Here is a 12,010-nt window from a genome sequence, read left to right as displayed (position 1 = left end):
TCTTGACTAATTTAGACACACAGGCCACCACACACCCCTTCTAGGGACACTCCAGGGCTTTCTTCTCTGCTTTTCTATGGTTAATGCCATCTAAATTCCCATGACCCTCAAGTCCAGCTATGGACATCCTGCCTATAAGACTCATCTTAAGTTATCACCTCCCTTGGAACAATAAGATGGAGCAAGACTTAAGACACTGACATCATTGTCATCTACCCTAGTGTTTCCCAGGAGCCTGCTTTTGGATCTTTTTTTTTTTTTTTTTTTTAGTATGTAGATAAACAATGTATATCATCTTCAAATCACTTATTGGTGGTTTTTATTAGGTTTTATCAGAACTTAGTCCTAGCTGCTCCATACATCTTCCATCTTTGGAGTGGCTACGTCCCTGAGGTTTCAAGTAGCTTCTTTTTATACTCTCCTATTACTGAGACTTGATAGCTGTTTTGGGACAAACCTGAGTACTGCCCCTTCTGGTGTCCCCTACAGTGCCTGGAGAGAGAGCAGGCACTCAAGCCACTGGGGCCAAACATCACCCTTCTCTCCTCTTACCGCACCCCTGCCAACTCCTCTGGCCTAAACTTTGCAAGGGCAGAAAATGTCTAATTTTTTATTGTATCTGACTGTCCAGTGAACATTGAGGATGTAGGCCTTGGAATTCAAAACCTTCTAGAAGGCTCTATTACTACAGTCATCAGAGACCAGGAATATTAGATATTTATTTAATGTGTCTGTGTGCAAGTATGTGTACATGTGAGCAGATGCCTGTGGAAGACAGAAGATATCAGATCCCTTGGAAGTGAAGTTAGGGGCAGATGAAAGCTGACTTACATGGGTCCTAGAAAGTGAACTCAGCAAGCCTTCTCACCCACTGAGCATCTCTCCAGCCCTCATGGGATAGGTAGTGATTTCTTGCAGGAAAGCTGGTTCCTTTGGTTCAGGTCTCAAACCACGGATGCCATTCCCTCTCTGCCCCCAGGTGCCAGTCTGACTGTAGGCACCTGGTAGTTAGGATATACATGTAGTCTATACCTCTGTGGACATGGTTAATGGTTGGGACCAATGATAAAGCCAGGTGGACCCAACTCTGCCTGACACTGATACTGCATGACACTCCAGAAACTGATCAGAATGTTTCACAAATACTAAGTTCACTTAATCTTGCTAATGCCTTCATCATTGCTCCCTGTTGTGGTAAATATTGGAAAAATGAAACATTTACCCTCACTATTGCCGGCACCATATGGCCACATGGCATCTGCAGGGTATTTTCATCTCAGCTAGACTCAGCAGACTCTATTCTTGGTTCTAATATTTACCATCAACAGCTCACCATCACTGAATTCCCTGGGCACATAGGGAGAGGTTGCGCTGTCTATTCACAGTTAAACAGCAAAGAAGTTCTACTGTTCCCTAGCTGAGGACATTTTAACAAAACCCTTCAGTTCACACCCCATCCCTTAGATCTGCTTCCTTATCAAGATGGGTACACCAGTCACCACTCAATGGCCTCAGGCCTTGGTTAGTAGCTACAGGTAGGCCGGCTGATGTGGGCTCTGGGCTTCCCCTTTCCAAGCCAGTATCTGGCCTCCTGTTTTCTACTCAAGACTCTACTTCCTAAACCACACACTACCCTGCCTCCTCCTGCCTCTGGGAGATGCTTTATTCCTAGGGCCCAGTTCAAGCCCCATTATCCTAAAAGGTAGCTTCCTTGAACCCTCTTTGTTGGCTGAGCCAAAGGACTATCTAGCTTGGTGGGAAGCTCAGTGCTGGATCTATGACACCACCTTTCACCCCACAACAGCACTTCTTTAACAAGGTAGTCTTCTCTTTGATGTCTTTCTCCACCCAAGGCAGACAAATTCACCCACAGAGCTACTAATGTGGTCAGTCTAATGCTTTAATTGCGAGATTTCTTAGCTGAATCAAGAGCCAGGCATGGGAAGGGGAGGAGGGGGCTGGTGAAAAGAAAACATTGGGTTATATTTAATCTATGTTTAATGATTCTGGGGAAGCACTGTCCGTAATTTGTAACTCACTGGAAAGCCAGTCATTAGAAAGTGTCAGTTCAATTTTTTACAAGGTTTGAGACTTAACCAGGGCAGTTGCCATTAATAGCAAACTCCATTAGATCTATATGTGGAAAAGACTCATTAGGCCAGTGGGCAATAAATCAGACGACATGGGCTGTGAGGGCTCCTGCTTGGGCTTCATAGCTCCTAATTTAGACTGGGCCTGGTTCTATTGATGGCCAGGTCTCCTATGTTTAATAAATAAACCCCAGCCTGTCAGGTGGTGATTAAAGCATCCTAAGAGGGCTGCAAGCAAATGAAACTGTCACATATGTTTCCCAGGGGGCCAAACTTCTCATGACCTCAACTCATCATGGAGTCAAACGTCTACTCAGGCATATTAAAAATAGCCCAGCTCAGCTGTGATGATGTAGCAAAATAATGGGCCACCCTAGAGGTACTGAGCTCCTGGTCAAGAGAGGTGTTTAAGCATAGGTCAGGTGAGACTCTCTTGCCTTTGGTGACTTTGAAGATGCCTTTGGCTCTAAGTTCACATTATTCTCAAATCTCTTCATTCTCACTGACTGTGATGTAAATCCTGCAAACTAGTATCCAAGCAAGGCCACATTTTAAGCTGTTAAGTGATCCTTGGTGTCCCTTCCAGGAAATAGAATCTTATTAAGTAGCCAAGGCTGGCCTCACACATGTAATCTTCCTATCTCAGCCTTCTAAGTTCTTGGGTTACATGGGTATACACTATCATTTTTTTTCATTTTTTTAGCAGAATATTGGAGCCTGAATTCATTCCTGCCACTTGATAGCAGCAAGACTACAGACATGATATGTAACCTCTTTGAACTTGTCCCTTCAGCAGCACAGTGATTTTTTTTTTAATCTTTTTTAAAAAATTGTTTATTTTATGTATGTGAGTACACGGTCACTCTACAGACACACCAGAAGAGGGTGTTGGATCCCATTACAGATGGTTGTGAGCCACCATATGGTTGCTGGGAATTGAACTCAGGACCTCTAGAAGAGCAGTCAGTGCTCTTAAGTGCGAGCCATCTCTCCAGTCCTATTTTCCCCTTATTTCAACAGCATAAGAAGAGAATCCCTGGACCTTTCCTTTTTCCTGCCCCTTTGTTCCCTGCCCTGGCCTCCCCATGAGTTTTGGGTACCTTGGTTGCATAAGGCTCCAGAGAATCCTGGCAGGCACTCACAGATGCCACTGATGTGGTGGCAGGGCCCCCTGCTGTGCACACAGAGGGGACAAGGCTGGGCGCAGCCATGGCCGTAGAATCCTGGTGGGCAGACTGAGGGTGTCAGAGGGGAGATGGTGGTCAGAAGCTTGTAGGAACAGCTGGCCTACCCACCTGTCCCCCATCCCAGTGAAGAAAGGTCCCTTGAAAATGGGGAAGTCTAGGGTCCCCACACCTGGAGCTCCATCCCTTTTGAAGAGAACTGTGGGCTGTCCCTGATTTTACTGAGAACTTTGGCATTGAACTTAGGGACAGAACAGCCAAGTACAGGGGAGGAAGAACAAAATGGAGTGAAGAGGGGCCTGTGTCCCATAGGCCAGCCTTCCACAGGCCAGCATTACTTTTGACTGGGAGGGGCTCGGTGAGTGGGAAAATCAGAAGTCCTTAGGGTGAAGGCCTAGCCTTACTTCTCTGACATAAGGGTCCACGGAAGCCAGGGGCACACTCGCAGCTCCCATCCTCTGGGGAACAGGAGCCTCCATTCTCACAGCTGCAGGACACTGAACAGTTGGGGCCCCAGCGACCTGGAGGACATGTGTTGTCACAGCGGATGCCTGTGGACCATACACAGAGGCAGGTCAGTGGGAAGGAATGAGGACAGGGGGAAGATGGAGGGAAATCCAGTGGAAGTGGGGCTGGTGGGGAAGGCTCCTTAGGTGATGCCCTTCCAGAGTTCTCAAAGGCATAAAGAACTGACTAAGCAAAGGAAGTGATAAAAGTAGAGAACAGGCAACAAAAAAAGTCAGTATAGCTTAGAACTGAACACAGCACAAGCAGCCCAGCAAGGGAGGAGATGGTGGCGCCAGATAAGGAAGGTTGTCTCCACTTTCACAGCTGAACTGGCATCAAGAGCATGTCAGGCCAGTGAGATGACTCATCTTAGCTAAAGTTACTCGGTAGGAAAGTCTAGTGACTTATCCCTGAGAGCCACACAAAAGAAATTCAAGGCCATCCTATGTAGAAAGTTTAAGGCCAGCCAAGGCAACAAGAGACCCTGTCTCAAAAGAAAATGTGTGTACATGTATACACACATATAGTACATATTTTATATCACATATACACACATGTATAAAGGAAACTAAAAGTGCTAGCTATACCTTAAACATGCTGATAAATAACCCTCAGTTTGATGAACAGCAGCCTGTGAATGGACTATTTCAATAAGAGAAGGAACAAGATCTACAGTTTCCCCAAGCTTAAAGAATATTTGAGCTAAGCTGATTTCAGCTTGGAGGCTAAGTAGGAATTTTAAAAACACCAGGGTAGGGGTTCCTTCCAGGCAGAGCAGCTTCCAAGCTGACATGGGTGTGTTAGGGGATTGGACCAGGCCCAGGAGACCAGCCAGTCTTTGGAAGGCAAGCTTCAGATGCTCAGGATTAGTTTAAAAATTGTGTCTACCTTGTTATAAGGACAAGGACTGTGAGAAAGAGAAACACCAAGGGAAGACCTGGTGAACAGTGAGAGGGAACAGTGGGACCAATTTAAAAGAGTTGAAACTCTGCAGGATCACCTATAGGAGAGAGGGTGAACACAGGTAAGACAGCCAGGGTGGGGAGCCCGGGTGAGGAGCTGCCAGGGATGTCTTCCCTTCTTGTGCCCTAACTTGTGTCTCAGCTTGCTGGGGTTAGGGAGGGAGCTTCCGATGTCACTCCCTGGGAAATGGGTTCTTATCAACTAAGAATGTGCCACACTCCCTGATACAGTCTCTCCTGTGGAGTTTCATGGGGTTGAGAGGCAAATCAGAGACTGGGGATGGGGGATAGGGAAAGGTTGATTATAGATTGACTGAAGCTTAGGAAAGGGAACCTGACACTGTTTAAAGATTTGGTTATCTCTTCCAATTTCTCCCTTGTAGGTGTGTTTGACCTTTTGGGTTCAAGAAAGAAACCAATACCAAGTATGGCTATACAGTCCACACAGCCTCCTGCATATTTTCCTGTAGTTCAGGATAGCCTTAAGCTCACCATGGAGTTCTGATACTCTTGTCTGCACCTCCCCGGTGTTAGGATTGTAGGCATGTGTCACCATGCTTGGTTGTGTGCAGCACTAGGAATGAAAGCCTGGGTGCTATGCATGCATCCTTCCAACCAAGTTACGGCCTTTCCAACATTCTTCCCATTACATAGAAACAACTGAAAATGCAGAATACAGTGTGAGGCTGGATTGATGATTCAGAGGTTAAGAGCACCCAAGTGTGATTCCCAGTACCCCCATGATGGCTGGAACCGCCTATAACTTGTTCCAGCTTCAGAATGTGGAAGGCTACATTTCCCAGAACAAACTGGCTAGTGAGACTTGTCACATGGGTGAGTTCTTCATTTGATTGAGAAACTCTGTCTCAGAGAATAAGGTGGAAGAGAAATTGAGGATGATTCCTGACAGCAACCCCAGGCCTTTGTGGGCATATACATGCATCCTCCCTATGTGTCCACATAGGTACATTACATATTCTTATTAATTCACATTCTCTCTCTCTCTCTCTCTCTCTCTCTCTCTCTCTCTCTCTCTCTCTCGTTTTCTCTCTCTCTCTCTCTCATTCTCTCTCTCGTTCTCTCTCTCTCGTTCTCTCTCTCTCGTTCTCTCTCTCTCGTTCTCTCTCTCTCGTTCTCTCTCTCTCGTTCTCTCTCTCTCTCTCTCTCTCTCTCTCTCTCTCTCTCTCTCTCTCTCTCTCATTCTCCCTCTCATTCTCTTTCTCTATCTCTCTCTCTAGTGAAAACAAACTCAAGAAATCTTCCTTCCTACCTGGAGAACAAGTTCTCTAGCTTTAGCTTTCAGGAGTCCCTCTCCTGCATACTAATGGATAGTTACAAGGTAGAGCTAATGGTAATTCTTTGCACTTGAAGAACCCATACTCAAAGCCAGCATTCACACATCAGCAATCCCTTCTCTGGGAAGCCTTCCTACCCAGGGGTCCAAACATCTGTATCTACCTGTTACAGCTGTTTCATTCATACACCTGGCTCCAACCTCCCCTACCAGGGATGTGAAGAAGGGGGCAGTGGCTTCCTGAAACTCATTCCTGTTGACCTAGTTGCTCCTCACAGCAGAGCTGCCACCTGGGGCATTTTTGTAATACTAAAGATTCAGGAGTTCAAAGTCATCCTCAGCTACATAGCAAGTTTGAGCTAACCTGGACTATGGGAGATCCAGTCTCAAAAGTACACAACCAAATGACTTACCCACTAAGTGAACATCATCTCCTAAAAATGCGGCCTGGACTTCCCCTCTTGTTGACACCAATATTCTGATACCTCCTTAGCTCTAGTATAAGAGCCATAGCAGATAATCTCTACATTTTCTTTGTGTGGCCAAGGGCTGACTTTTTTTTCTTAGTGGACTTCAAGAAGCATCTTGTGAGCACCCGTTACATTTAGAGCAAGGTAAATAAGACATGAGGGGAGCTGTCCTGAGAGGGCAGAGGATGTATGCCCAAGCCAAATGGGGAGGTGATTAGGGTTTACAGGGAAGGGGTCCTCACTGTATGGGAGGTCCAGGTTCTGTTCCTCACCTCCCTGTCTTCCTGCCCTTCTGCATGACAATTCTCAGAACATCAATCAACTGTTTGAGAATCCTTTAGGATCGTCTTTTGAGAAATGGGCTTTGGAAATGGCCTAGCTGAGAAGCTGTCTATCTAAGTCAGAGTTTTTTAAACATTGTCATTAAAATGGGTGTCATTAAAATCAGAGTGGCTGCATCAAAATGAAGGCAATGAGCATTTCAAGGCTGTAGCTGACACTGTTGGGGTCAATGAGAAGGTAGGGCTTTGGTCTACACTGAGGGAGAGCTGGCAGATCAGGGGACCCTCAACCCAACATGCTGTAAAGCTGTGGCTTTCAACCTGAGGTTACCACTCCTTTGTGGTTTGAACAACCTTTTCATAGGGGTCACCAAAGACCCTTTGGAAAGCACAGGTATATTTACATTACAGATGCACTACAGTAGCAAAATTACAGTTGTGAAGAAGCAATGAAAATAATTTTAGGGTTTGGGATTAGCACAACATGAAGAATTGAATTAGAGGGTTGCAACCTTAGGAAGGTTGAAAACCCCTGCTATAAAGGAATGTCCCTAGCCTTCAGCTGTCAGAATAAAGGTGGATAGAATCCTACAGAGTGAAGTCAGAGGGATCAGCTCAGCCAGTAGTCACTGACATCTACCCACTACTGAAAGCTTCCTGCAACCATGGTTTATGTCACAGACCACTGTGTGTGAACCAGGCGCTGAGCCCCTAAAGTACCCTTCCCTGAAACTTCAAAGTGGTCCCAAGGTTCCCTGTGAGGATTCCAGTTATCTGTGTTTATGGATGGAGGTTCAGGCCGTGCAAAGTAAAGGACTTGTGGATGTTCACAAGCCCAGGCTGTCTGGATGGAGCTCTGTTTTTAGACATTTGGTTTCCTTTGCTCAGCTTGTGGCAGAGCAGACAGGAGGTGTGGGATGCCTAAGGCAGATTTCTTCCTAGAACTGCTATAGAGACAGTTACTCAAATCAGAGTCTAAGGACAGCTGTGGTACAGAGGAAGAGTCTAGGTCACTGGGATTCATAAGCAGGTAGTTCTGGGTGGGTGATGCATAGACAACCTGCAGCTTGAAACCTGGTGAACAGGAAAGAGTTATTGGGGCTGGGATGTGACCCACTGGCACAACACTTGCCCAGCTCCTTAGATGAAGAGAAAGAGGCTTGTTGGTAAGATGGGGGGTGGTTATCAAGAATGAGGGGAAGGCAGTACAAAGGTGAGGAATTAGAGCAAGGAATAGTAGTGCTTGCCTATAAAACCATTCCCAGCACTTGAATGCTAAGGCAGGAGAAGACAATAAAGTCAGACCAGGATAAACAGTAAGTTCTAGGATAGACACTACTACACATTGAATCTATCTTTAATAAAAATATAGTTAACTTTGGCCCAGGCATCTGGAATCATTGAGTGACAAATAGAGCAGGAAAGAGGAACTGGGGAGGCCCATGTCACAGGGTTTAGGGCCTTATGACAAGAAGTCTGGATTTTTTTTTTTTTTTTTTTTGTCACAATTTTTGTTTTTCCAAGACAAGGTCTCATGTAGCCCAGGTTAGCCTTAAACTTTGCTATGTGGCCAAGGATGACCTTGAACTTCTGATCTTCCTGTCTCTTCTAAGTGCTGGGATTACATGTATGCAATGCTGTATCTGGCCAGGACAGATTCTACATCAATTCCATGAAGCCATAGAATTGAGACTGGTTTGAAGGTTGCCGCTGGTCACCATTTGCAGAGTGGGTTTACCTGTGCAAGGCAGAAGACATAAGACCTACCAGGAGATGAAGGCAGGTCTGATGACAGATGTGCCCATAGTATCAATGGGCTACAGAGAAGTGTCAGGGTTTCCCCTTTGTGCAGCAGGTAGGTTTACAGGGTAGACGAAAGGATTGGGTTTCTGAAGTGCCATGTTCTCCATACACAGACTGAATACCTGTCAGCATTTAAATGTGCTGTCCCGAGAACAGACTCTCAACTAACACGTCCTTAATAAATAGCTCCTTGCTGGGCTGTAAGGGTGCAGAAGAAGGGGAGGTGCACAAATGGAAGCAGGAAGAAAATGATAGGAGATAAACAGTCATGAGAAAGGAGGGAAAACCAAGAGCCTGGCTTCCCAGGGCCTGGGCAGTGAGTGACAGAGCAGAGGTTACCTGTCCATCCTGCCAGGCAGCAGCAGTGGCCTGTGACAGGGTCACAGCCATCAGCATGACTGCAGTCACAGTGCTCACTGCAGTTCAGCCCAAACGTGCCATCCTGTGGGGAAGGAGAGAAGAAATATTCCTCAGCTCTTAGAGGTTTACACACTTCCATCAGCTCTTTAGGGATCCAGAGACAGGCCTAGGGCACAGCCATGTTTGGTAACTGGGTACCAACAGGGCTAGGAAGTCATTTCAAACAGTCATCTGGCCTTATTAATAGGAATAGGGGAGAAGGACATGGATGGAGCCTGCTTCCAGGTGGCATTAAATAGATCCAATAGCCTCTAGGTGGTCATTAAAATTGTAGATTGAAATGCATTTTGTTGTTGACAGGCATGGTGGGGGGAAATTTTCTTGTAATCCCAGCAGACGGGAGGCAGAGGCAGAAGGATTGCTATGAGCTCAAGACTAGCCTGGGTTACACTGTGAGATCCTGTCTCACAAAACAAAACAACATACTTCGTTAATTGTGACACATCTGTCCCACATGGGGAATGAGAATAGCCTACTCTTGTCCCTGGGGAAGGAAATGGGAGCCTCATTTCTTATATGCTTGTGAGGTCTCAAATGCCCACTCTACCAATATTCTAGGATGGCTCCACTCATTCCCACTTTAAAAATGAGAAGCAGCTGAAGAAACACACTCAAGGAGGCAGGATGTAATAAAATCAGGATTTCAATGCAAAGTTTATACACGGTCTCTGCCTAAGAGTCAGTACTTGAAGAGTGGGGCTTGTTGCTGGATGGTTTGGTTCCATGTCCTGTACCTAGCAGTGGCCAGACTGCAACTCAGCTACTACTCAGAAAAAGCATCCTGCTGGGTTGGGGAGGATGGAGAGTATCCTAGTGGGGTGGCTTCTATAGCTGCCAGTCAGTGTGCTCTGCCTATCAAAAGCATGGAAGAGCATTTCTGTCTCAGTGGCCATTTTACAGATGGAAGGGTTGAGGCCTCGGGTAAAAAGAAGATACACAGAATTTAACATTCCCTGACTCAGAGCTCACCTCTGGATCATGTAGCCCTCCAGGGAGCAGAAGGCCCAAGAGGTCAAGGTGGGTACTTACCGGGCAGGGCAGTTCACAGGAGTCTCCCAGCCAGCCTGGGGTACAGGCGCAGGAGCCATCAAAGGGGCTGCAGGCAGCCCCATTGGCACAGACGCAACTCTCATTGCAGTTCAGGCCCCAGGTCCCACTGGGACAAGGCAGGGAGCAGTCTGGGCCATGCCACCCTGGGGAGAAGGCAAAGGGTGTCACCCAGCTATGCCCAGCATAACTTTCCACCCATTTCTCCAACCACAGGCAACATCCCTGCCACCACAGTTGCTTAGATCTCCCTTTCTGCCACAGGGCTTACACCATTTCTGCTGCCTGTGGATGGGCCCACTGGGACTCAGGAACAACTCTGGAGGCATTTTCCCCCTAGGCCAGGGTTGGGGTTTCAGCAGCTTTTTTCCTTTCTGAAGCCTGTCTGCTCCTGTACCTAGGGCTGAACCCCTCCCTCCTCTTTTCCCTGAAGAAGGACGCTACCCCTGAGGACTGCAGGACTTCCCAGCTGCTGCCTCCAGGCAGGCTTCCTGAGGGAGACCTGGCCCCAAGACCAGAATGGGAAAGGAGCCAGGTGCACCCTCTTTTCTCCCTTCATTATGTAGCCCAGGATAACCAGAGCTACAGTTTCTCTTAGTTCTGCATCCTAAGTGCCAGGATTAAAGGTGTTTGCCAATATACTTGACATGTTAGGCCTTTGCCATGGGCCTTTGGACCAATACTGCCTCCACAAAGGACATTAGATTCCCACCAGGTGAGTCTCTCATCCAGGTTTAGGGAACCCTGTCTCTCCATATTGTCCCTGCAGCAATGTGGCTGACCATCCCTCCATGTCCACACCCTCCTACCCTCCTGCTCTGGTTCTGTCTGTGGCTTTCCTTGGCTGGAACCTGATCTAAGCACTCTTTGAGCCCAAGTGGTGGGTGGGCTTAAACAGCCCTGAGATGCTCAGCTGTTGGCACACGTGGGCCTGGGAATAGAGCTGGAGGGAAACTCACCTTCTTGGCAGGTGCAGGAGCCATCCACAGGGGAACAGGTGCCACCATTGCTACAGCTACATACAGAGGAACAGTTGGGACCATAGGTCCCTGTAGCACAGGGGACGGCACATACCTCTCCCTGCACAAAGAGAGCCTGGGTGTGAGATGAGAGGTGTCCCCCCATGCTTGGTGGCTCTGTAGGTGGTGTAGTGGCCCCTCTGGATGTCCATGTTTCCATCCCAACACTTTCTCTTTTCTTTGAGACAGGGTCTCATTATTTAGCCCCAGCTTCACTCAAACTCACAGAGATCTGCTGGCCTCTGCCTGAGAGGGAGAAGGGGGTTTAAAGGCATGTATCACCACACCTGGCCCCTTCTGTTATATGGCAAAAAGAACTTTGAGGATGTAACAAAGGACCTCAAGACAGAGAAACGAAGGTATGTGGATCATGGCAGTGGACCTGATATTTCACAAGTTCTTAAAATCAAGTGATTAGAGAAGGTAGGTCAGAGACACATATCTTAAATCCTCTACTTGGCTCATAACTTTGAGAAAAGCAGAAGGGAACCCACAAACAATGAAGATGGTGGCTTCTAGGCTGAGCCCTATACGGCCAGCAAGAGAATAGAGACCTTGACCCAGATTCTGCCCACAACTGGAAGTGAACAAGCAGGAAACTGATCCTTCCTGAAAGCCTCCAAGAGGTACTACCGTGTCTCTGAGCTGGAGGCTCAGAACTCAGAAGAGAAGCTCATGCTGTTTTAGGAGAGGGGCCTGGCCTCCACACCAGGGCTCTAGGGTGGGCAAAGTCCCTAGGGAACTTGACCCTAGGAGTCTGCTGTTAGGTCACAGCAAACCTGCTACCTCCTATCCATTGAATTGTGGGGAAGTGAGGAAGAGGTTGGGAGTGGGAAGAGTGGGGGTGGAGGATGTGACAGAGTTTCCTGTTTTACAGGCTGGCCTCAAATGTAGCTGAGGATGACCATGAACTTCTGATTCTTTTGCCTTCGT

At 47.2% G+C, this 12,010-nt stretch overlaps 1 protein-coding gene across 15 annotated transcripts in view; it reads right to left on the bottom strand.

Moving 5' to 3' along the window:
- MEGF11 (multiple EGF like domains 11) overlaps nucleotides 1-12,010 on the bottom strand; it is a gene marked incomplete at both ends in the record, with an annotated part of 202,161 nt that overhangs the window by 17,139 nt on the left and 173,012 nt on the right. For 9 of the 15 annotated variants that reach the window (XM_080929893.1, XM_080929900.1, XM_080929904.1 and 6 more), the window contains 5 exons: nucleotides 3,191-3,325; nucleotides 3,679-3,825; nucleotides 8,931-9,033; nucleotides 10,041-10,204; nucleotides 11,018-11,138. In XM_080929893.1, coding sequence (XP_080786019.1) covers nucleotides 3,191-3,325; nucleotides 3,679-3,825; nucleotides 8,931-9,033; nucleotides 10,041-10,204; nucleotides 11,018-11,138 — 670 coding nt within the window. The remainder of the gene's footprint in view (nucleotides 1-3,190; nucleotides 3,326-3,678; nucleotides 3,826-8,930; nucleotides 9,034-10,040; nucleotides 10,205-11,017; nucleotides 11,139-12,010) is intronic. The other 6 variants (XM_080929897.1, XM_080929905.1, XM_080929896.1 and 3 more) reach the window with 1 other exon arrangement.

The sequence above is a fragment of the Micromys minutus genome (genome assembly GCF_963924665.1).
Source record: "Micromys minutus genome assembly, chromosome: 16".
Lineage (NCBI taxonomy): Eukaryota > Metazoa > Chordata > Mammalia > Rodentia > Muridae > Micromys > Micromys minutus.
The sequence above is the reverse complement of the archived record's forward strand: the minus strand, read 5'-3'. Positions and strand labels throughout refer to the sequence as shown.